At 38.4% G+C, this 22,773-nt stretch overlaps 1 protein-coding gene across 1 annotated transcript in view; it reads right to left on the minus strand.

Moving 5' to 3' along the window:
* ada (adenosine deaminase) overlaps positions 1–21,595 on the minus strand; it is a 33,275-nt gene extending 11,680 nt beyond the window's left edge. The window contains exons 1-2 of the mRNA XM_083895380.1: positions 21,340–21,595; positions 564–625 (exon numbers count right to left, since the gene is read on the minus strand). Coding sequence (XP_083751506.1) covers positions 564–625; positions 21,340–21,489 — 212 coding nt within the window. The 5' untranslated portion in view covers positions 21,490–21,595. The remainder of the gene's footprint in view (positions 1–563; positions 626–21,339) is intronic.
* Between the last annotated feature and the right edge of the window lie 1,178 nt (positions 21,596–22,773).

Genomic DNA, 22,773 nt, shown 5'->3' on the forward strand with positions numbered 1-22,773 from the left:
TACAATACAGCACAGCAATTTATAGTTTATTCTATGATAAATTCAAAAGGTTCATTCAAATTTTTTTTTTTTAAAGCCACTTTTTTGTAATAAATTATATTTGTTTGAAGTTCAAGTCAATGAGTTATAATAATTAATACTTTATTGCATAATTGAGCAGCCTTAAATTTGCTTGCATGTTCACCACACATGATATTTATGTCAGTGTTGTGTTTTAAATGAATGTCCCCAAGTGGCATAACAATTAAAAGAATGTCACATTCAAATCAGACAAAGAAACTTTTTTTTTCCCAATATTGACATAAACAAATTAAGGATCCTTTAAATGTGGTATTTGAAGAGCAAAATTTAAATATTTCTAATAACTTGGATAATACATTTACATTTCTGCACTAATTACATTCACAGCAAATTTGACACGACCCAAAGGAGCAAAGTTGTATTTTTATCTTCTTATCTAAACAACTATGTGCACCTGACACAAGCACAAAACAAACACTTCAAATCCAATGTCAATATTAACGCACTCTGATGAGATTAAAAAAAAAAGTAAACTAACTTACTTGGCAATGTCAAGAATAGTCTGCAACCTGATGGCTCCATCGAGGTGCACGTGCAGCTCAATCTGTGAACGACAACCATGAAAAATACATTACATACATTAGTCGTACGGATGTAGAAAAGGAGAGATATGAGATACGGACAGAAACAACAGAAGGAATTGCAGATGCAAACTGCCATAAAACACAGACACGCACGGAACTGAAACACAAAAAAGTTGCACTTACTTACTAAAAATATCTGTTTTTAAAGGTGAAGTAAGTAGTTTATAGTGCCATCTAGAGGAGAGGCTGAAATTTACAACAAAAACCTGCTGCTCTGCTCACCCCCTCCCTTCCCTGAGCGCTACGGTATCCTCAGCCGGTCAAATGTCGTCCTCGTCGTCTTTCTCCGTGTCAGCAGATGAGGTTCGTGAGGCGAGGGAGAGGGCGAGCTACCGCGGCCGTAGCAGACGAAGCGGAGAGAGAGGAGGCGGGACTTCCTGCTACAAGTAAAGAGACGCTTGATTTGTGCTCTCGCGTTTGTCCTTACAGGCTCCGGTAGAATCATGGCGTCTCGCTGCTAACAGTGGCTATGCAACCGCGGCCCGCGACCATGTTATTTTACATGACTTTTTGAAACACTACGAAAATGAAACAAAAACTATTATACAGTGACTAGACAATGCAGGAGCACATAATATGTATAAAAAAGTGGATTTTGGGTTATATAAACCCATAAATACTACACATTGTCCCTTTAACTATGTTTTGATGTCTTCTAGAAGACGTTGCCGTGAAGACAGATTCAAAATCATCCCATTAACACATTAAAACAATATGTTACATTTACAACCATGATAGCTATAGCTCATCCAGAAAGCTGCAGCTTCACACACTGGTCCCTACATTACTGCAATGGCTTTCTGTGTCCAAACAATAGCTTTTACAATCCCATTACTTTCCCATTAAGCACCAACTTAATACGAGTTCTAAAACATTCAGACCCATCAGGTCATCTGGAAAACATATTTACTCGATGGTGCCTGAAACAGCACAAAAGTAAGATGAAGCAACTTTAGTCTTGTTTGTTTTCCTCGGCTGTGGAACAAGCTTAATTAATGCCTGCTGAAACTGACGCTTTATTTATACAAGGATTTACAACACTATAATTTTCTGCAGCTTTTAAACATGTTTTTGTCTCTCCGTCTCTTGGGCGTACAGTATTTCCATACTTTGCCTCGCAGAGCTGTGACTGTGTGGCGCGAGCAGTGACCGTGTGGCAGACAGTTGGGTGTTTTGGCCGCAGCCCATCATGAATGCAGCACGCATGACCAGGCAACAAGTGGTGAAAAGGCCAGGGGTGCCAGAGAGGGGGTCAGAGAAGACCGAGTGTTCTGCCTCGACTCGCTCGATGACACGTGGAAATCTCTGTTCCATCCTTCAACAGCTAAGACACTACAGTCAAAGAAAGATTCAAGACTTTACCGACTTTTTGAGACAATTTTGTTCGGTGGGAGTGGTGATGAAGAAGGAGAAAACAAACGCAGTAATTGAAATCAGCACTAAGGCATTAAGAAAGAAAACAATACCCGTGATAATCCACAGCAGCAATTAATCAAATGTTCTTAAAAACAAGTAATGTGTTGTGTTGATATTCTATATTTCTCTGCCCAGCCTTTAAGGCCCTCAACTCTGGTTTCCTCAAACTGTGAGGGAAGTGATTAAAATGACATATTGTAAAGGTTTGCCTTTACAATATCTGATTAACCAACAGGTCATTGTTGAAAGTAACGAAGTACATTTACTCAAGTTACTGTATTGAATACTTTGTTTTGTGTATTTTGTATTTTTGAAGTACAAAATCTGGTTTAAAATCAGGATTTTGTATTTTACTTGAGTACGTATTGACTCAAGTGTTGTACTTAGTTACTTTATAAATCCTATCCGTTAATGAGCAAAAATACAAATTCAGCACAATGAAGACCTACAGGGGGAAAATATACACCAGAACCAGACAAATGATGATGTGATTAGCACCAGCACTGGTGCGTGAACATAGAGGGCGTGCGCCAAAAGTGACGTAATATTCTGTGTCGCGCCAGGCGCGTGAGCTCCAAAATAGTTTTTGTTTTTTTTATTTCTGAGCCCTTGTCATATTTCTACTACCCTCACACCTCACGCAAAGTAACTAAGTAACTTTTACTCAAAGTACATTTCAAATGAACTACTTTTTACTTCTACTTGAGTACATTTTCAGATGACTACTTTTACTTCTACTTGAGTAATATTTCATCAAAGTATTGGTTCTTTTACTTGAGGAACAATATTTTAGTACTTTTTCCACCTCTGTATAAATGGATCTTTAGATATGAAATAGCTGTCAAGTAAGAAGAAAATGAAGCCCTAGTATTTGGAAATATAGTGAGCTAAGCAACTCGTTCTTCTCCACAGTAAATTAAGCGTGACTACACAGTTGCCAACACCCTGAAGAATGTAGCAAGTGCAGTTACACATACATGACAACAGCAGCTCATGACGTCAGAAGCTTCTTCAAGTTGAAACAACTTCATGTCAATTCATTTCTTAGGGATCAACGCACTTGTCTGTCAGATACAGAGGTGGGAAAAGTACTAAAATATTGTACTCAAGTAAAAGTACCGATACTTTGATGAAATATTACTCAAGTAGAAGTAAAAGTAGTCATCTGAAAATGTACTCAAGTAGAAGTAAAAAGTAGTTCATTTGAAATGTACTTTGAGTAAAAGTTACTTAGTTACTTTGCGTGGGGTGTGAGGGTAGTAGAAATATGACAAGGGCTCAGAAATCCAAAACTATTTTGGAGCTCACGCGCCCGGCGCGACACAGGATATTACGTCACTTTTGGCGCGCGCCATCTATGTTCACGCGCCAGTGCTGGTGCTAATCACATCATCATTCGTCTGGTTCTGGTGTATATTTTCCCCCTGTAGGTCTTTATTGTGCTGAATTTGTATTTTTACTCAGTAACAGATAGGATTTATAAAGTAACCTAAGTACTTTACTAAGATTTAGTAAAGTACAATACTTGAGTCAATACGTACTCTAGTAAAATACAAAATCCTGATTTTAAATTATACTTAAAAAATCCAAAATACACAAAAAAAAGTATTCGATACAGTAACTTGAGTAAATGTATTTCGTTTCTTTCCACCTCTGGTCAGATACAAGGTTTAGTTATAATTCTAAGGGTAGAATAAAAATGATGAATTGTGCACTTCCTTGTGTCGCAATTAGATATGTCATGATGTGTTGTCACCGTGTTGTTTTTAGTCATGAATCAAACCTGTAGACAAAGTTTCATGACATAAAGACGCTTTTTCAGTATCTTCCAATTCGTCGAGTACATTATGTGTTGTGCACGTAAAATCTCTCTCTCTCTCTCTCTCTCTCTCTGCCTCTCTCAGTTCCTGCAGAAAAGCTGTTACTCCCATTACTTTGAGACATGATGAACATCTCCCCCCAGACTGGGCAAAACCCATCCACGCTCAAACTGAGCAAAGTCCAGCTCAGAAGAGTCTGGATATCTTGCTATGTTGAGGAGAGACGCCATGTTCTTAAATGCAATAACACAAGTCTCTCTTTAATCAACAACAACTTAAAGAGCCAGTGGTTAAATTCATTTTTAACCCAGTTCCTCACATAAACAATCTAAAACGTATTTGTTCCCTGTGTTATTGCTGGATTTTTCTCTGCGTGCCGTCATCTAATATAATATTTGTATCGGTTGATCAGGAATTACAGGGGATTTGTAGTGGATTTGTTGTTCCAAAACCGTCACAACAATGTGTTTGCAGTTGCGGAGCTGCAGGTTAACTGTTAAAGGTGTGTTCATACTCTGCAACAACTGACAAATGTGTTCTCTCTCCCACGGCTTGCGAGCAAAGTATGACATCATCATTATTTTCCTGCAGCCCCCTTTTGGGAGTTCTTGCAGCTTGTTCTTGACACAACATCTGGGCAGAACTTCTTTTTTTTTCTCTCTCTCTTGTATGGTGGTGTCCAACAACTATTGTGCCATTGGCCAGAAATGTGAAGTGGACGCAGTTATTGTGGAATAGTTGTCTTTTCCTATGCAAACTTCTCAGGAGTTCTGCACTGGAGTATTTCAAGAAGTGTGAAATGTCCTGACCAGAACTTAAAGGTGAAGTAAGTAGTTTATAGTGCCATCTAGAGGAGAGGCTGAAATTTACAACAAGGAACTGCTCCTCTGCTCACCCCCTCCCTTCCCTGAGCGCTACGGTGTCCTCAGCTGGTCAAATGTCGTCCTCGTCGTCTTTCTCCGTGTCAGCAGATGAGGTTCGTGAGGCGAGGGAGAGGGCGAGCTACCGCGGCCGTAGCAGACGAAGCGGAGAGAGTGGAGGCGGGACTTCCGCTACAAGTAAAGAGACGCTTGATTTGTTCTCTCGCGTTTGTCCTTACAGGCTCCCGTAGAAACATGGCGTCTCGCTGCTAACAGTGGCTATGCAACCGCGGCCCGCGACCATGTTATTTTACATGCCTTTTTGAAACACTACGAAAATGAAACAACAACTATTATGCAGCGACTAGACAATGCAGGAGCACATAATATGTATAAAAAAGTGGATTTTGGGTTATATAAACCCATAAATACTACATATTGTCCCTTTAAGTTGTTCTTGTTCTTGCTACCTCGAGACAAAGAACACATTTCTGTGTTCTTGTGGAGCGTGTAATCTGACATTAGAATAATGTTTGTTTGGTCCACTTTTACCTGTTGCTTATCTTGTCAATCTGTCTGCTCTATCAGTGCTACCTGAAAGGCTTTGAGTCACGAAACAAAAGATGAATGGAGTCTGTTGTTTATGTAGTTTAATGGTCTGCATGGTAGCTCAGTGCCATATAAGTACAAGCCATTTACCATATACACAACTACAGTCCTGCCCTCACGCTCTCCCTCTTTCTGTTCTTCTCTGCTTCATTCCTTCAGAGATGTTCTGTGTGTGAGGTCAAGCTATGTTGACTATGACTCCACTCTGTCATCCAGCCATGTTTTTTAGACATGCCGAGAAGAGAGAAAAAAAATGCTGTGAACAGACTGTTTCCAGTTATCGCTCCATAATTCTTTATTCTGCGGTGGTTAATTTTTTTCCACGTTTTCATCCACGTTTTTCGAACAGAATCTCTGCACTTAAAGGGACACTGTGTAGTATTTATGGGTTTATATAACCCAAAATCCACTTTTTTTTTTTACATATTATGTGCTCCTGCATTGTCTAGTCGCTGTATAATAGTTTTTGTTTCATTTTCGTAGTGTTTCAAAAAGTCATGTAAAATAACATGGTCGCGGGCCGCGGTTGCATAGCCACTGTTAGCAGCGAGACGCCATGCTTCTACCGGAGCCTGTAAGGACAAACGCGAGAGAACAAATCAAGCGTCGCTTTACTTGTAGCGGAAGTCCCGCCTCCTCTCTCTCCGCTTCGTCTGCTACGGCCGCGGTAGCTCGCCCTCTCCCTCACCTCACGAACCTCATCTGCTGACACAGAGAAAGACGACGAGGACGACATTTGTCCAGCTGCGGATACCGTAGCGCTCAGGGAAGGGAGGGGGGTGAGCAGAGGAGCAGTTCTTTGTTGTAAATTTCAGCCTCTCCTCTAGATTGCACTATAAACTACTTACTTCACCTTTAACGCAGCTGTGTACAGTGAGCAACCTACAGTGCATGTATGTGCATGTCCGTGTACAGAAAGCGTGTTATATCAGGCTTATCTGGAAGCTACAGAGAGAAAAAAGACATTCGAAAGAGCTGAGTCTACAGAAAAGTTTTATATCTGATGTTGCCAACACACGTCTGAGAAATGTAGTTTGACTGTGACTGTGGTTCCTCTGTTGGCAACACAATCATTTCTGTGTGAGTATAAGCATTTATAGATCTTTATCTTTTAATACCAATGCATAGCAGTTGAATGACAACAAAGCAGGCCCTTCCCTTCCTTTTGTATTCATGTAGGTTTGTCCCAACAACAGCTGTTGATCTGTGTGATAACCACGACACCAGATGTTTCTAACCAGTTGTTGACAACAAGAGGTGACGGTTGTTAGCGATGATTAATTTGTTTACGTCTGTTTCCCCCCCCCTCTCGCAATAGCCTGGTGTTAGCCTGTGATAGTGGAGAGCGTCGGAGCTGTTCCAGACAAAGCACAGCTGGTAAACACATCTGCAACGTCAGGACACACACACACACACACACACACACACACACACACACACACACACACACACACACACGCACGCACAAACACACACACAGAACACTTCCTGTAGGACATCGGCTGAGGTGACTTTCATTTGGTGAAAATCATGCTAATTTTAACCTGCATTTCGGCAAACCCAGTGTGTTATTGTGTTACTGAAGCAATTTTCAGTCTTTAATTAACTGAGACTTTAAATATTTTATACAACAATAATCATAGAGGATAATTGTTAAATCAATAAATAATTAGGGATGGATATCGGTATCGGTCAGTATCAGTATCAGAGATCGAGATTGAATATCGGAGAGCTGAAAATGTAAAATCCAATCCAAACGTCGTACACATTTTGCATTTTAGCGGAGTCATGTTTCTTCTTTTAGGGAAAACAATATTTGTCGCGCAGTTGGAGAATTATAAGTCTTTGAAATGACTCAGAACAAATGTGTTGTTAACAGCATAAATGGTCTTAAATGTCTGTGTCGGACTAATATCGGTAGATACTCAAATTTTTGTGATATCGGTATCTTCCCTAGAAATAAAACAATGAATAGTTGCATCTCCACTGTTATCATAACTGCACATAAAACTAGAATCAAGAATTATAGAATAGATTTCTATGTTATCAAGCATTTAATCAATGACTGGAAATATTATTAGTAGATTCACAGATAAGGATTCACTCTTCAACATCTTGTGCATATCTTACTATACCAACAGTAGTATATAGACGGGTAGTCTTAGTTCCCAAACCTGCCACTAGGGGCAAACATATCAATTTAATATAAAACTAATTAATTATGCATAAAATAAAATTGAAAAAAATTGAAAAAATGCGCATGCGCGAAGGGGCGGAGTAAGGCGGGGATGCCCTCCTTAAGGCTGTAATGCATCAAATGTTGATATTAATGTTTTTAGGGGTTATAAGGAGCTTATCCAGGGAACTGTTCATGACCCCTGTTACAGGCAGGAGGAGTGTGTGTGTGTGTGAACAATGTATGGGTTTCCTGTCGTGGACTGCCGAAGTAAACTAGCACAAGGCTAATTATGGTGTAAATGTGTGTGTGTGTGTGTGTGTGTGTTAAGCTGATGCGCAATGTATGGGGCTTCTCGTCGGGGACTGCCGAAGTAAATTAGCACAAGGCTAATTATGGTGTAATGCATCAAACAGTGACATTAATGCTTTAAACGGTCAATGGTCCCTTTTTCACAACCGTTACAGACAGGATGTATGTGTGTGTGTGTGTGTGTGTGTGTGTGTGTGTGTGTGTGAGAGAGAGAGAGAGAGAGAAAGAAATATTTTAATAAAAGAAGCTTTAATACTTTCAATCGTATTCATGTATATTACCCCTTTATCACCATATCTATTTTCTGTCCTCACTCTACAGCATACCCTAAAACAATCTACTTCAACACATAAATCCAGTTTTTACTTTCCTATGTCAATAGGCCCCAACCTTTCTATCTCCAATGTTCCTATCTAATAGAGTTCTTGTCAAGACTACAGCTATGTACCCTATTCCTAGTTTTGGATACAAATGTAAGCTAAAAGGCTTAAATGTATTTTATTCCAGATCTTATGAGTCAGAGTGTGTGTGTGTGTGTGTGTGATTACCCCACCCGTCTGAAATGTGTACCAGCATGGCAGGACAGAGGCAACATTTTCATACTAGCCAGGTCAAAGGTTGCTGGTCTGGCAAGAAAGGAAGTAAGGAGGGGGGTGTGTGTGTGTGTGTGTGTGTGAGAGAGAGAGAGAGAGAGAGAGAGATGAGACACATTTAAGGACAGGATATGTGAGAGATAATTTAAGAAAATAAGCTTTAATACTTTAAATCTTATTGATTCACGTATATTATACTTTTATCACCATCTCTATTTTCTGTCCTCAATCTTACTGCGGCCGCTAAAGCAACATCCTTCTACACATACATATAATCTTTAGTAAGTGAGTAAGGAGCGCCCAAGTGGTGTGCAGTATGATGAGGTCTTTTGAAACACAAGTCAATTTAAAATGGTGAAAAAGGAAGGTTTTGGTGAATAAAGTATTTGTTTTTCAACAGGCAAACACCAATCTACTTGGGAAATCACATTCAAATGTTTCAGATAAACAGTGTTTGACTTTTACAGGGTTGGAGAGTTTTGTATCTACTGATATTCTCTTTAGAGACTAAGGTGGCCCTCAAATAGTGTTTCAGATTAACAGTGTTTGACTATTTGTACATTTTTGGAAGAGATTTTTTGTTTTAAACAATCTATTTACAAATAAAATGAAGGGACTCCGACTCCACTAAACAATCTACACAGGCATCATCTAGGCACTCTCCCCCCAGGACACTGCTCCTATCTAAGGGAATTCTTGTAGAGACCACTTCTAGGTATCACATTCCTAATATTGGATACAAATGTAAGATAAAAGTGAAGTTTCTTTAAAAATATTTTGTTTTTACTGATATTCTAAGCTGGCCGGCAGAGAAAGTGATGGTGGACCCATTTATGACCCGTTTACGATCAGACAGTGTGTGTGTGTGTGTGTGTGTGTGTGTGTGTGCATGAGGGTGGGGGCTGGGGGGTTAGAGAGAGAGAGAGAGAGAGAGAGAGAGAGAGAGAGAGGGGGAGAGCAAGACATACTTTAATAAGAGATTCTTTACTGCATTCAATCTTATTCGTTCAAGTATATTATACTTTTACCGCCATTTCTATTTTCTATCCTCCCTCTTACTACAACCACTAAACAAGTCAAGACTTAAGTGAGAGAGGGAGGAGCGCCCAATTGGTGTGCATGAGTATGATGAGGCCTTTTGAAACACAATTCAAACTATTTAAATGGAGAGAAATGTAGGTTTTGTGAAAAATGTATTTGTTTTAAAACAGGAAAACACAAGCCCATTGGGAATTCACATTCAAATGTTTCAGATAAACAGTGTTTGACTATTTGTACATGATTGGAAAGTTCTGTATCTACTGATCTCTTAGTCTCTTTAGAGACTAATGTGGCCCTCAGATAGTGTTTCAGATGAACGGTGTTTGACTATTTGTACATGTTTGGAAAGTTTTTAAAAAATATATTTTTTTACGGAGTATAGTATCTCCTGGTAACGTTTGTAGAGACTAAATACATTTATTCACAGATAACCTTAAGTGACTTTAAATAACATAAACCAATCGATGTATTGAGATGGGTCAATAGAGACACCACCCCCTTTAGAGGAGGAGACAAATAAAAGGCTAGCATAAAAGGCTAGCATTCAGGAGCACATGTCTTGCCAATACCGATCTGACTACCCTAGCATGGAGACTCTACGCCAGAGAAGATTTAACTACATATACAATGACTTGAACACCACGGCAAAACTGAACTATGTTAGCGACGTTCTCTTCCAACATGGCATGCTAACATATAATGAGATGGAGGCGATAGGTGGTCTAGTACACACAGCTGAAAAGGCTCGATTCTTGATTGACAAGGCTTGGAGGAAAGGAAACGCTACCAGTAATATGTTAATGGAAACCTGGGACAATTACAAGACCCCAGGAACTAAACAACAACAACAACAACAACAACAACAACAACAAACCACCCCAGTCTCCACCGACAATGGACTACAGCCTAAGCACATGCTTCAGATATTGGAGCGTCTCACCAGCATCGAGCTTGAGTTCATCAAGTTGTACATGCAGATTACGCATGGTCAAGGAGCCATTCCTAATGCTGACATTGATATGACGGATAGACTGAAACTAGCAGACGCCATCTCAGCACACTACAAAGATGAAGCCAAGGAAGCCTTGACGGGCCTGCTGGGGAAAATCAATCGAAATGACCTGATCGAAGAAGTCGCTACCTTAGCCGTCACTTCAAGCAATTCAGGACACTCGAATACCTATGCATGCCTATGCATGAAAAAGATAGGGTAATGTTGGTAGACTTTGTGTATCTCGACAATAAAAAAAATAATCTGCCCAATAACTTGACTGATAGCCTACTATTTGAGGGGGTAATGCTGTGTAGAGAAATCACTGGTGATATACAGTTACAAATACTAGCACAGTTGTCAATGGTGATTTGCTACCCAAACAGGGCAGTGTGTGTGGCGGTTAAGCACATTCTTATTCCCAGAAAAGGGTAAAACCTGAACAAAGGCCAGTGTCGTTCATGCATTGAGTTCAAGAATGTCCTAAGATTTGGAGTGAAAAACAACCTTAAACAATAAGTTGATGTTTTTGGTGCGTGTTGCTGTTGATTAGGCTGTACATGGCATAGATGTTACAAGATGTTTTCTCAAATTAGAAAGACAAACAGACCGGGCTAGACAACCATGAGGCGTTTGGTACTTAACGCGGATGTAAAATCTATTTTCGTTGATGATTTAAACTGTTTTCCTCCAAACAATGATGAATTTCACAGGGGTCATGTAGCATGCTTCTGTACCTGTAGTACAGATTTATGTGTTTCGATGTTAAACAGAAAACCAAATGTTAAAAATGTAATGCAGTATCTGCATTACTACTTTATAAAATCCTAATTCTTGTTTTGAGTTCAAAATCAAAAACAAACAAACAAAACTGTTTAATGTGTCAGATATAACAACTCACTAAACACATTCATTCTTATAACACAAGCGATGGTGGGGGAAAATGAAACATATACTATCACCTGAAAAATGCAGGAGGATATGGGGGTATACAAAAGCTAAAAGAGGAGGGGGGTTTGAAAATACCTGTATTTTGTCACACAGATTCTGATTTAGCACAGGGGCACTGAAAACAGAGTTGGTTACACTCTTCACAAAAGCTGCTGCATGCATTTTAAGAGAAACGGGGGTTTTAGTAAAAAATAGACAAGATATATTAGAGGGGACCTTTTATGGAGCAGAGCTGCAAAAACAGCCAGAATATGGCAAGAGTCAAAGGTGTTGAATGGTCTGATAAATTTAACGTGTGGAGACAAATCATTCATTTTCCGTTTCGAATTCCTAACCAAGTTACATACTGAGACATTATCCTTGCATGGCCGGAGAGGTTTTTTTCTTTTTTTTTTTTTTTTTTAAATATTATTTTTTATCCGTTTGTTTGTTGTGACAGTGTCTAGCAATTCTTCTACCTCGTATTATCCCGACAACACAATAGCCAAGTGTTAGAACCAAGCTACCCCCAGCCTTTTCAGGGTAATGTTTCTTATGAAGTGGAGGGCCAATAGAAATTAAACATACTGAACATGGACAAACTTTCCACCAAAAGATGCAGAATTTGCTGTGTTTGGACAATAAAGAGGACCGGTCTAACAGTAACCCCGGATTCTACTCAACTATGCAGCAGATAATAACAGAGATAAACAAATGTGTAGGGGACAGCTACGGACTCCTTTTAAGAATCATTCACATTGCTGAAGCAAACAATCGAATGATAACAAGAACGTACGACAAAACCACATTTGGGCTTTTTCCTTGAAAGACGCATGCGTGCTTACAATTGAAAGGGGACATTAATGAATCTGGGGTGATTTCTCCAACAGGGTGTGCACTCTCAGACTTGCCCTCTTTTAAATGTTTCTGCTTCACTAGTTACTAACTCAGGCGGCAGTGATGATGTTTATATGCTGTTTGTTCTAATCATGCCATCAGGTTCTGCTCCTGTCCACTGCTCAGTTCAAGACACCGAGCTTGTGGCTCTTGGTGAAACCTTTAGATTAACAGGTGGCTAAACTGTAGAATCTACATTTGGTTCATGTTATGGCTGTTACCAATCTAACTGTCAAATTACTAAATGATTACTGTTCTAAATCTTAAGACATAACATAACATAACAAGACATTGCACAACTGATAATAGCTCCTGGTCAACTATTTAGTTTTGGTAATATTTAGTTTTGGTCCAATAATCAATTAAGATTCAACCCCATGTTTTGGTGTTTATATGCTATGGTGAGCAGGGGATTAAAGTAACTTTGAGCTTTTTTCTTTTAAGTCAGTATCATTACATTTTTACATAAAGATTATTTGTGTTTACAAAATTGTACTCCCTTGACTACACACGAACATGTTAATTTTAAATTATTTGTGAATATTGGGGTTAATTTTCTGCAACAGAGAAGAGATTATTATAACAGATTTTTGTAAAATAAAAAAATATTGTATAATAAATCAAATTGAATTTATAAAGTTCAATTATATCTATATTTAGTTTCTTAATATTTCCCAAGAGCTCAACACAATACTCGTGAATTGTATGAGAATGTCTCTAATGTAGGTATTATTTTGAAGAGTAAAACAAAACTACTAATAGTTATTTTGACATGTATAAAATATTTAGCAAATCCATCCCCAAACAAATACTATCCATTGTATTACCAAACTAAATCATGGTATTTACATTTTTGCTTTTCACATTTACATTTACATCTTCCAATCCAAGCCAATCCAACTTTATTTATAAAAACTTTAAACACTACAATAGCTGAAACAAAGGACTGTACATCAGAGATAAATAAATAAAACAAACCAAAATAATATTAATTAATTTATTGAGCTTCAAACAATTCCTTTTTCAGTTAAAAATTAACAAATACATGAATAATCAAAAGCATACTTCATGTTTATTTCTTCACGAGAATGTTTCAATCATCTAAATCCCCGGAGAGTAATTTTTATGACTTAATATATTTAATATACAGATGAGCAGAGGTTGGACAATTGATGTGTTTTTGAGTGACCACTGGTTTAAGACCAATCGATCCACATCTTTAGCCCTGTAGGTTTAAGCCACAAGGAATTTGTTAAATAATAACGGGGGACAGAGGGTGAACAGCACCCTATAGGTGTATTTGTTTACTGTATGTAAGGCATTTGACACAATCATTATTCAATAATCCTGTGGCAAATCAGTGGTTAAGAAGCTCCTTAAATTTCAGCTTTCAATATGTAAAATGTAATAACACTATGTTGTAATATTGTGATTTGGTACAAAACATCTGAGCTGATCTGTTAATATGTATGACAGTACACGTGAACAGTTTGGTATGCAAAACATTTCTTCTTTAACAGATCAGCTCAGATGTTTTGTACCAAATCACAATATTACAACATAGTGTTATTACATTTTACATATTGAAAGCTGAAATTTAAGGAGCTTCTTAACCACTGATTTGCCACAGGATTATTGAATAATGATTGTGTCAAATGCCTTACATACAGTAAACAAATACACCTATAGGGTGCTGTTCACCCTCTGTCCCCCGTTATTATTTAACAAATTCCTTGTGGCTTAAACCTACAGGGCTAAAGATGTGGATCGATTGGTCTTAAACCAGTGGTCACTCAAAAACACATCAATTGTCCAACCTCTGCTCATCTGTATATTAAATATATTAAGTCATAAAAATTACTCTCCGGGGATTTAGATGATTGAAACATTCTCGTGAAGAAATAAACATGAAGTATGCTTTTGATTATTCATGTATTTGTTAATTTTTAACTGAAAAAGGAATTGTTTGAAGCTCAATAAATTAATTAATATTATTTTGGTTTGTTTTATTTATTTATCTCTGATGTACAGTCCTTTGTTTCAGCTATTGTAGTGTTTAAAGTTTTTATAAATAAAGTTGGATTGGCTTGGATTGGAAGATGTAAATGTAAATGTGAAAAGCAAAAATGTAAATACCATGATTTAGTTTGGTAATACAATGGATAGTATTTGTTTGGGGATGGATTTGCTAAATATTTTATACATGTCAAAATAACTATTAGTAGTTTTGTTTTACTCTTCAAAATAATACCTACATTAGAGACATTCTCATACAATTCACGAGTATTGTGTTGAGCTCTTGGGAAATATTAAGAAACTAAATATAGATATAATTGAACTTTATAAATTCAATTTGATTTATTATACAATATTTTTTTATTTTACAAAAATCTGTTATAATAATCTCTTCTCTGTTGCAGAAAATTAACCCCAATATTCACAAATAATTTAAAATTAACATGTTCGTGTGTAGTCAAGGGAGTACAATTTTGTAAACACAAATAATCTTTATGTAAAAATGTAATGATACTGACTTAAAAGAAAAAAGCTCAAAGTTACTTTAATCCCCTGCTCACCATAGCATATAAACACCAAAACATGGGGTTGAATCTTAATTGATTATTGGACCAAAACTAAATATTACCAAAACTAAATAGTTGACCAGGAGCTATTATCAGTTGTGCAATGTCTTGTTATGTTATGTTATGTCTTAAGATTTAGAACAGTAATCATTTAGTAATTTGACAGTTAGATTGGTAACAGCCATAACATGAACCAAATGTAGATTCTACAGTTTAGCCACCTGTTAATCTAAAGGTTTCACCAAGAGCCACAAGCTCGGTGTCTTGAACTGAGCAGTGGACAGGAGCAGAACCTGATGGCATGATTAGAACAAACAGCATATAAACATCATCACTGCCGCCTGAGTTAGTAACTAGTGAAGCAGAAACATTTAAAAGAGGGCAAGTCTGAGAGTGCACACCCTGTTGGAGAAATCACCCCAGATTCATTAATGTCCCCTTTCAATTGTAAGCACGCATGCGTCTTTCAAGGAAAAAGCCCAAATGTGGTTTTGTCGTACGTTCTTGTTATCATTCTATTGTTTGCTTCAGCAATGTGAATGATTCTTAAAAGGAGTCCGTAGCTGTCCCCTACACATTTGTTTATCTCTGTTATTATCTGCTGCATAGTTGAGTAGAATCCGGGGTTACTGTTAGACCGGTCCTCTTTATTGTCCAAACACAGCAAATTCTGCATCTTTTGGTGGAAAGTTTGTCCATGTTCAGTATGTTTAATTTCTATTGGCCCTCCACTTCATAAGAAACATTACCCTGAAAAGGCTGGGGGTAGCTTGGTTCTAACACTTGGCTATTGTGTTGTCGGGATAATACGAGGTAGAAGAATTGCTAGACACTGTCACAACAAACAAACGGATAAAAAATAATATTTAAAAAAAAAAAAAAAAAGAAAAAAACCTCTCCGGCCATGCAAGGATAATGTCTCAGTATGTAACTTGGTTAGGAATTCGAAACGGAAAATGAATGATTTGTCTCCACACGTTAAATTTATCAGACCATTCAACACCTTTGACTCTTGCCATATTCTGGCTGTTTTTGCAGCTCTGCTCCATAAAAGGTCCCCTCTAATATATCTTGTCTATTTTTTACTAAAACCCCCGTTTCTCTTAAAATGCATGCAGCAGCTTTTGTGAAGAGTGTAACCAACTCTGTTTTCAGTGCCCCTGTGCTAAATCAGAATCTGTGTGACAAAATACAGGTATTTTCAAACCCCCCTCCTCTTTTAGCTTTTGTATACCCCCATATCCTCCTGCATTTTTCAGGTGATAGTATATGTTTCATTTTCCCCCACCATCGCTTGTGTTATAAGAATGAATGTGTTTAGTGAGTTGTTATATCTGACACATTAAACAGTTTTGTTTGTTTGTTTTTGATTTTGAACTCAAAACAAGAATTAGGATTTTATAAAGTAGTAATGCAGATACTGCATTACATTTTTAACATTTGGTTTTCTGTTTAACATCGAAACACATAAATCTGTACTACAGGTACAGAAGCATGCTACATGACCCCTGTGAAATTCATCATTGTTTGGAGGAAAACAGTTTAAATCATCAACGAAAATAGATTTTACATCCGCGTTAAGTACCAAACGCCTCATGGTTGTCTAGCCCGGTCTGTTTGTCTTTCTAATTTGAGAAAACATCTTGTAACATCTATGCCATGTACAGCCTAATCAACAGCAACACGCACCAAAAACATCAACTTATTGTTTAAGGTTGTTTTTCACTCCAAATCTTAGGACATTCTTGAACTCAATGCATGAACGACACTGGCCTTTGTTCAGGTTTTACCCTTTTCTGGGAATAAGAATGTGCTTAACCGCCACACACACTGCCCTGTTTGGGTAGCAAATCACCATTGACAACTGTGCTAGTATTTGTAACTGTATATCACCAGTGATTTCTCTACACAGCATTACCCCCTCAAATAGTAGGCTATCAGTCAAGTTATTGGGCAGATTATTTTTTTTATTGTCGAGATACACAAAGTCTACCAACATTACCCTATCTTTTTCATGCATAGGCATGCATAGGTATTCGAGTGTCCTGAATTGCTTGAAGTGACGGCTAAGGTAGCGACTTCTTCGATCAGGTCATTTCGATTGATTTTCCCCAGCAGGCCCGTCAAGGCTTCCTTGGCTTCATCTTTGTAGTGTGCTGAGATGGCGTCTGCTAGTTTCAGTCTATCCGTCATATCAATGTCAGCATTAGGAATGGCTCCTTGACCATGCGTAATCTGCATGTACAACTTGATGAACTCAAGCTCGATGCTGGTGAGACGCTCCAATATCTGAAGCATGTGCTTAGGCTGTAGTCCATTGTCGGTGGAGACTGGGGTGGTTTGTTGTTGTTGTTGTTGTTGTTGTTGTTGTTGTTTAGTTCCTGGGGTCTTGTAATTGTCCCAGGTTTCCATTAACATATTACTGGTAGCGTTTCCTTTCCTCCAAGCCTTGTCAATCAAGAATCGAGCCTTTTCAGCTGTGTGTACTAGACCACGTATCGCCTCCATCTCATTATATGTTAGCATGCCATGTTGGAAGAGAACGTCGCTAACATAGTTCAGTTTTGCCGTGGTGTTCAAGTCATTGTATATGTAGTTAAATCTTCTCTGGCGTAGAGTCTCCATGCTAGGGTAGTCAGATCGGTATTGGCAAGACATGTGCTCCTGAATGCTAGCCTTTTATGCTAGCCTTTTATTTGTCTCCTCCTCTAAAGGGGGTGGTGTCTCTATTGACCCATCTCAATACATCGATTGGTTTATGTTATTTAAAGTCACTTAAGGTTATCTGTGAATAAATGTATTTAGTCTCTACAAACGTTACCAGGAGATACTATACTCCGTAAAAAAATATATTTTTTAAAAACTTTCCAAACATGTACAAATAGTCAAACACCGTTCATCTGAAACACTATCTGAGGGCCACATTAGTCTCTAAAGAGACTAAGAGATCAGTAGATACAGAACTTTCCAATCATGTACAAATAGTCAAACACTGTTTATCTGAAACATTTGAATGTGAATTCCCAATGGGCTTGTGTTTTCCTGTTTTAAAACAAATACATTTTTCACAAAACCTACATTTCTCTCCATTTAAATAGTTTGAATTGTGTTTCAAAAGGCCTCATCATACTCATGCACACCAATTGGGCGCTCCTCCCTCTCTCACTTAAGTCTTGACTTGTTTAGTGGTTGTAGTAAGAGGGAGGATAGAAAATAGAAATGGCGGTAAAAGTATAATATACTTGAACGAATAAGATTGAATGCAGTAAAGAATCTCTTATTAAAGTATGTCTTGCTCTCCCCCTCTCTCTCTCTCTCTCTCTCTCTCTCTCTCTCTCTCTAACCCCCCAGCCCCCACCCTCATGCACACACACACACACACACACACACACACACACTGTCTGATCGTAAACGGGTCATAAATGGGTCCACCATCACTTTCTCTGCCGGCCAGCTTAGAATATCAGTAAAAACAAAATATTTTTAAAGAAACTTCACTTTTATCTTACATTTGTATCCAATATTAGGAATGTGATACCTAGAAGTGGTCTCTACAAGAATTCCCTTAGATAGGAGCAGTGTCCTGGGGGGAGAGTGCCTAGATGATGCCTGTGTAGATTGTTTAGTGGAGTCGGAGTCCCTTCATTTTATTTGTAAATAGATTGTTTAAAACAAAAAATCTCTTCCAAAAATGTACAAATAGTCAAACACTGTTAATCTGAAACACTATTTGAGGGCCACCTTAGTCTCTAAAGAGAATATCAGTAGATACAAAACTCTCCAACCCTGTAAAAGTCAAACACTGTTTATCTGAAACATTTGAATGTGATTTCCCAAGTAGATTGGTGTTTGCCTGTTGAAAAACAAATACTTTATTCACCAAAACCTTCCTTTTTCACCATTTTAAATTGACTTGTGTTTCAAAAGACCTCATCATACTGCACACCACTTGGGCGCTCCTTACTCACTTACTAAAGATTATATGTATGTGTAGAAGGATGTTGCTTTAGCGGCCGCAGTAAGATTGAGGACAGAAAATAGAGATGGTGATAAAAGTATAATATACGTGAATCAATAAGATTTAAAGTATTAAAGCTTATTTTCTTAAATTATCTCTCACATATCCTGTCCTTAAATGTGTCTCATCTCTCTCTCTCTCTCTCTCTCTCTCACACACACACACACACACACACCCCCCTCCTTACTTCCTTTCTTGCCAGACCAGCAACCTTTGACCTGGCTAGTATGAAAATGTTGCCTCTGTCCTGCCATGCTGGTACACATTTCAGACGGGTGGGGTAATCACACACACACACACACACACTCTGACTCATAAGATCTGGAATAAAATACATTTAAGCCTTTTAGCTTACATTTGTATCCAAAACTAGGAATAGGGTACATAGCTGTAGTCTTGACAAGAACTCTATTAGATAGGAACATTGGAGATAGAAAGGTTGGGGCCTATTGACATAGGAAAGTAAAAACTGGATTTATGTGTTGAAGTAGATTGTTTTAGGGTATGCTGTAGAGTGAGGACAGAAAATAGATATGGTGATAAAGGGGTAATATACATGAATACGATTGAAAGTATTAAAGCTTCTTTTATTAAAATATTTCTTTCTCTCTCTCTCTCTCTCTCACACACACACACACACACACACACACACACACACACACATACATCCTGTCTGTAACGGTTGTGAAAAAGGGACCATTGACCGTTTAAAGCATTAATGTCACTGTTTGATGCATTACACCATAATTAGCCTTGTGCTAATTTACTTCGGCAGTCCCCGACGAGAAGCCCCATACATTGCGCATCAGCTTAACACACACACACACACACACACACATTTACACCATAATTAGCCTTGTGCTAGTTTACTTCGGCAGTCCACGACAGGAAACCCATACATTGTTCACACACACACACACTCCTCCTGCCTGTAACAGGGGTCATGAACAGTTCCCTGGATAAGCTCCTTATAACCCCTAAAAACATTAATATCAACATTTGATGCATTACAGCCTTAAGGAGGGCATCCCCGCCTTACTCCGCCCCTTCGCGCATGCGCATTTTTTCAATTTTTTTCAATTTTATTTTATGCATAATTAATTAGTTTTATATTAAATTGATATGTTTGCCCCTAGTGGCAGGTTTGGGAACTAAGACTACCCGTCTATATACTACTACCAACCCTTACTATACTGTGGCCATACTCGGTACAAGCATGTTGGACTGATGAAGGTCGCTGCTGTGTCAGTGAAACGACCCCATTGGTGGTTTCACTTTTACTACAGCTGATCAATATTTAATAAGATTAATTCTGCGAGCAGCCACCACTCCCTCAGGACTACTCTCCTTTTACAATTCATGAAGCATCGCTCAAACACACTCGCAGTGTGTGTGACGACAAAGAGCCCCCCCTCCCTCCCCTTCTCCCTCCACCTCACTGAAACAGTCATTTTCTCTGCTTTTATCAGCTCCGATTTGAGATTTGCATGTTCAGAGATATACAGACATGCTCGCTTATCTCACAGGACTCCAAAGGGCATGGATGAGTATGCAGTTCATGCCTGGGTAGCCTGTGTTGCATGTCAAACTACAGTACATTAAAGGTACTTTCCGGGGCTTTATTCTGCGGCTCAGTTTCTCCCAAACATCCAGTGGAACACATGCAAATTACAATTCAAGAGTTGTCTGTGTTTCTACAGCAGATTCTCCAAAAGTCATGAAGTCATTTTGAGTGTAACCTGGATTTCTTGAAGATGTCTCACCTCTCATCCAAGAGGCTTCTTCCATTTTAGCAGAAAAAAAAACCCTGAAATCTGACATCTGACATCTAGAAAATCCACTTTCTACTTGTTTATTTACTGACTTTCAGGGTCTTCTTCTGTGACACATAAACGGCAGCTTGCATCCATGATGCTGCATTACTGCCATCTTCTGGAGTTATCAAGCTCCTACACTATCCCAGTCCATCATCGTATCTTACCCTGTCGTTTTCTAATCTCCTGTCGTTTGTGTGCTCATTTAAAGCCCAGTATATGGGATTCCTTTTCTTACCACAAGTGTGCTTTAATGCTGAATCTTTTATTTATTAAGTTTTTTTTCAAGCAATAATCAACTTGTTTTCTGTCAACAACAAAATAGTCAGCTTGTCAAAATTAAAACAAAGACCTCCCCCTTTCAAACGCGGATATAAAACAAAAAGAAAGGTGTAAGTCATTTAGTTTTTCCCAAGGTATCATGTTCTGTCCTGTTTTCTTTTATTAACCGGTGTCCTTCTTTGTGTCACACGGGCTCAAAACTGTGTTTACGCATTTCAGCGTGCGCGTAAAACCACACAAAAACATTTTTTTTTTTTTAAATAATTCCACAATTCAGTGCGGTTCCAGTGTAAATTGATAAACGCTGGAGTTCCGCTGGTGCCAGTCGCCTACCTTTGGCTTGTTGAACACCACTTGGTCAGGAGCGTGCTGGGCCATGGTGGAGAGCTGTGTGTGGCTGCTGCTGGTCAATGTTGTGCCGGTGCACACAGCGCTGAGGAGTGGAGAGGCAATGCTTATCGCAGCGCGCCTGGCTATAAGCATGACTCAGTTGTAGACACGCCTTTGTTCCTCTAACGGCTGAATAAAAAAAAAAAAGAAAGAAAGAAAAAGGGAGGAAAAAAAAAGGCACGAGCTGCAGTACAAGTCAGAGAGAGCAGCGAGTGGATCCGTGCGCCTCGAACGCGTCGTGGACACTTCAGGAGGTTGAAGGATTAACGGTCCTTGTCCTGTTGAGCAGCGGCTTTGCACACATGTGATGAGATGAGAGCTTTACCGGGCTAATTCGAACCGTGTTACGAAACAAACTCTGGATTTTATGTTTAAGTGTAAAAAAAAATGTTCTACTTATGATAAAGGTTATACTTTACTGTAGTAGTGGGCGATACTGCACATTTTGGTATCAATCCGATACCGATCCAATACCAGTCAATATCGGCTATACTGATACGATACCCAGAGGCGATTCTAGAGTCTGTAGGGGCTCTAGGCAAAAATTCCCAGGGGGCCCTTCCTTCCAACCAGTGTTCATCACCATTATGTTACAAATTATCTGACACCAACAGAAAATGTATGACTTCAAAATATTTTTTTTTTCAAAATGAATGAAATAACATGGAAAAACCTAAGTATGTGAAAATATAAATGTAAAGAACAATAAAATACTGTAAATAGCTTTTTTAAAAACTATATAAACGTAGTAAAAGAAAACTACATCACACTGTAAATAACCCACATTATAAAACAATATAAATATATAGAACAATAGCATACTGTAAATAACTGAAAAAAAACATATATAAACTGAGTAAAAAAGATATGCATTACACTGTGAATAATCCTCTTCATTTTCCAACTTGCAGAACGATAACTTCACACAGGTTAAAGTGAGGTTGGGCCCCTTTAGGGAGGTTTCCTACTGAGATGTCATTGTAAATTGCCCATTGTTTTTTAAGGGGGACGGGGAGGCGGCTGGTCACTGCACATTTCAGTAAAAACAGCCCTCAGGCTCCGAGTGTCGGGGGCCCCCTATCAGCTCGGGGCCCCAAGCAGTTGCCTGCCTTGCTTGTTTACAAGCTGCGCCTCTGACGATACCGATACTTACAGCGTTCCTTTCACGATGCTCCGTCCTTTAGTTTGGATTATTAATTAGTTAATTAAGTTAATAGTAATCCATCCAGGACAGTTTATAAGTAAAATATTTTAAAACAGTGCACACAGTTGTCACTTGAGAACAAATTAAAATAAATTATCTCCCTTCAGTGCACTTCTTTTCTTAAATAAACAAAGTGTAAATTATCATTTCACACCAAATGTTACAAACAAAAA

This window comes from Microchirus variegatus (genome assembly GCF_963457635.1).
Source record: "Microchirus variegatus genome assembly, chromosome: 9".
NCBI lineage: Eukaryota > Metazoa > Chordata > Actinopteri > Pleuronectiformes > Soleidae > Microchirus > Microchirus variegatus.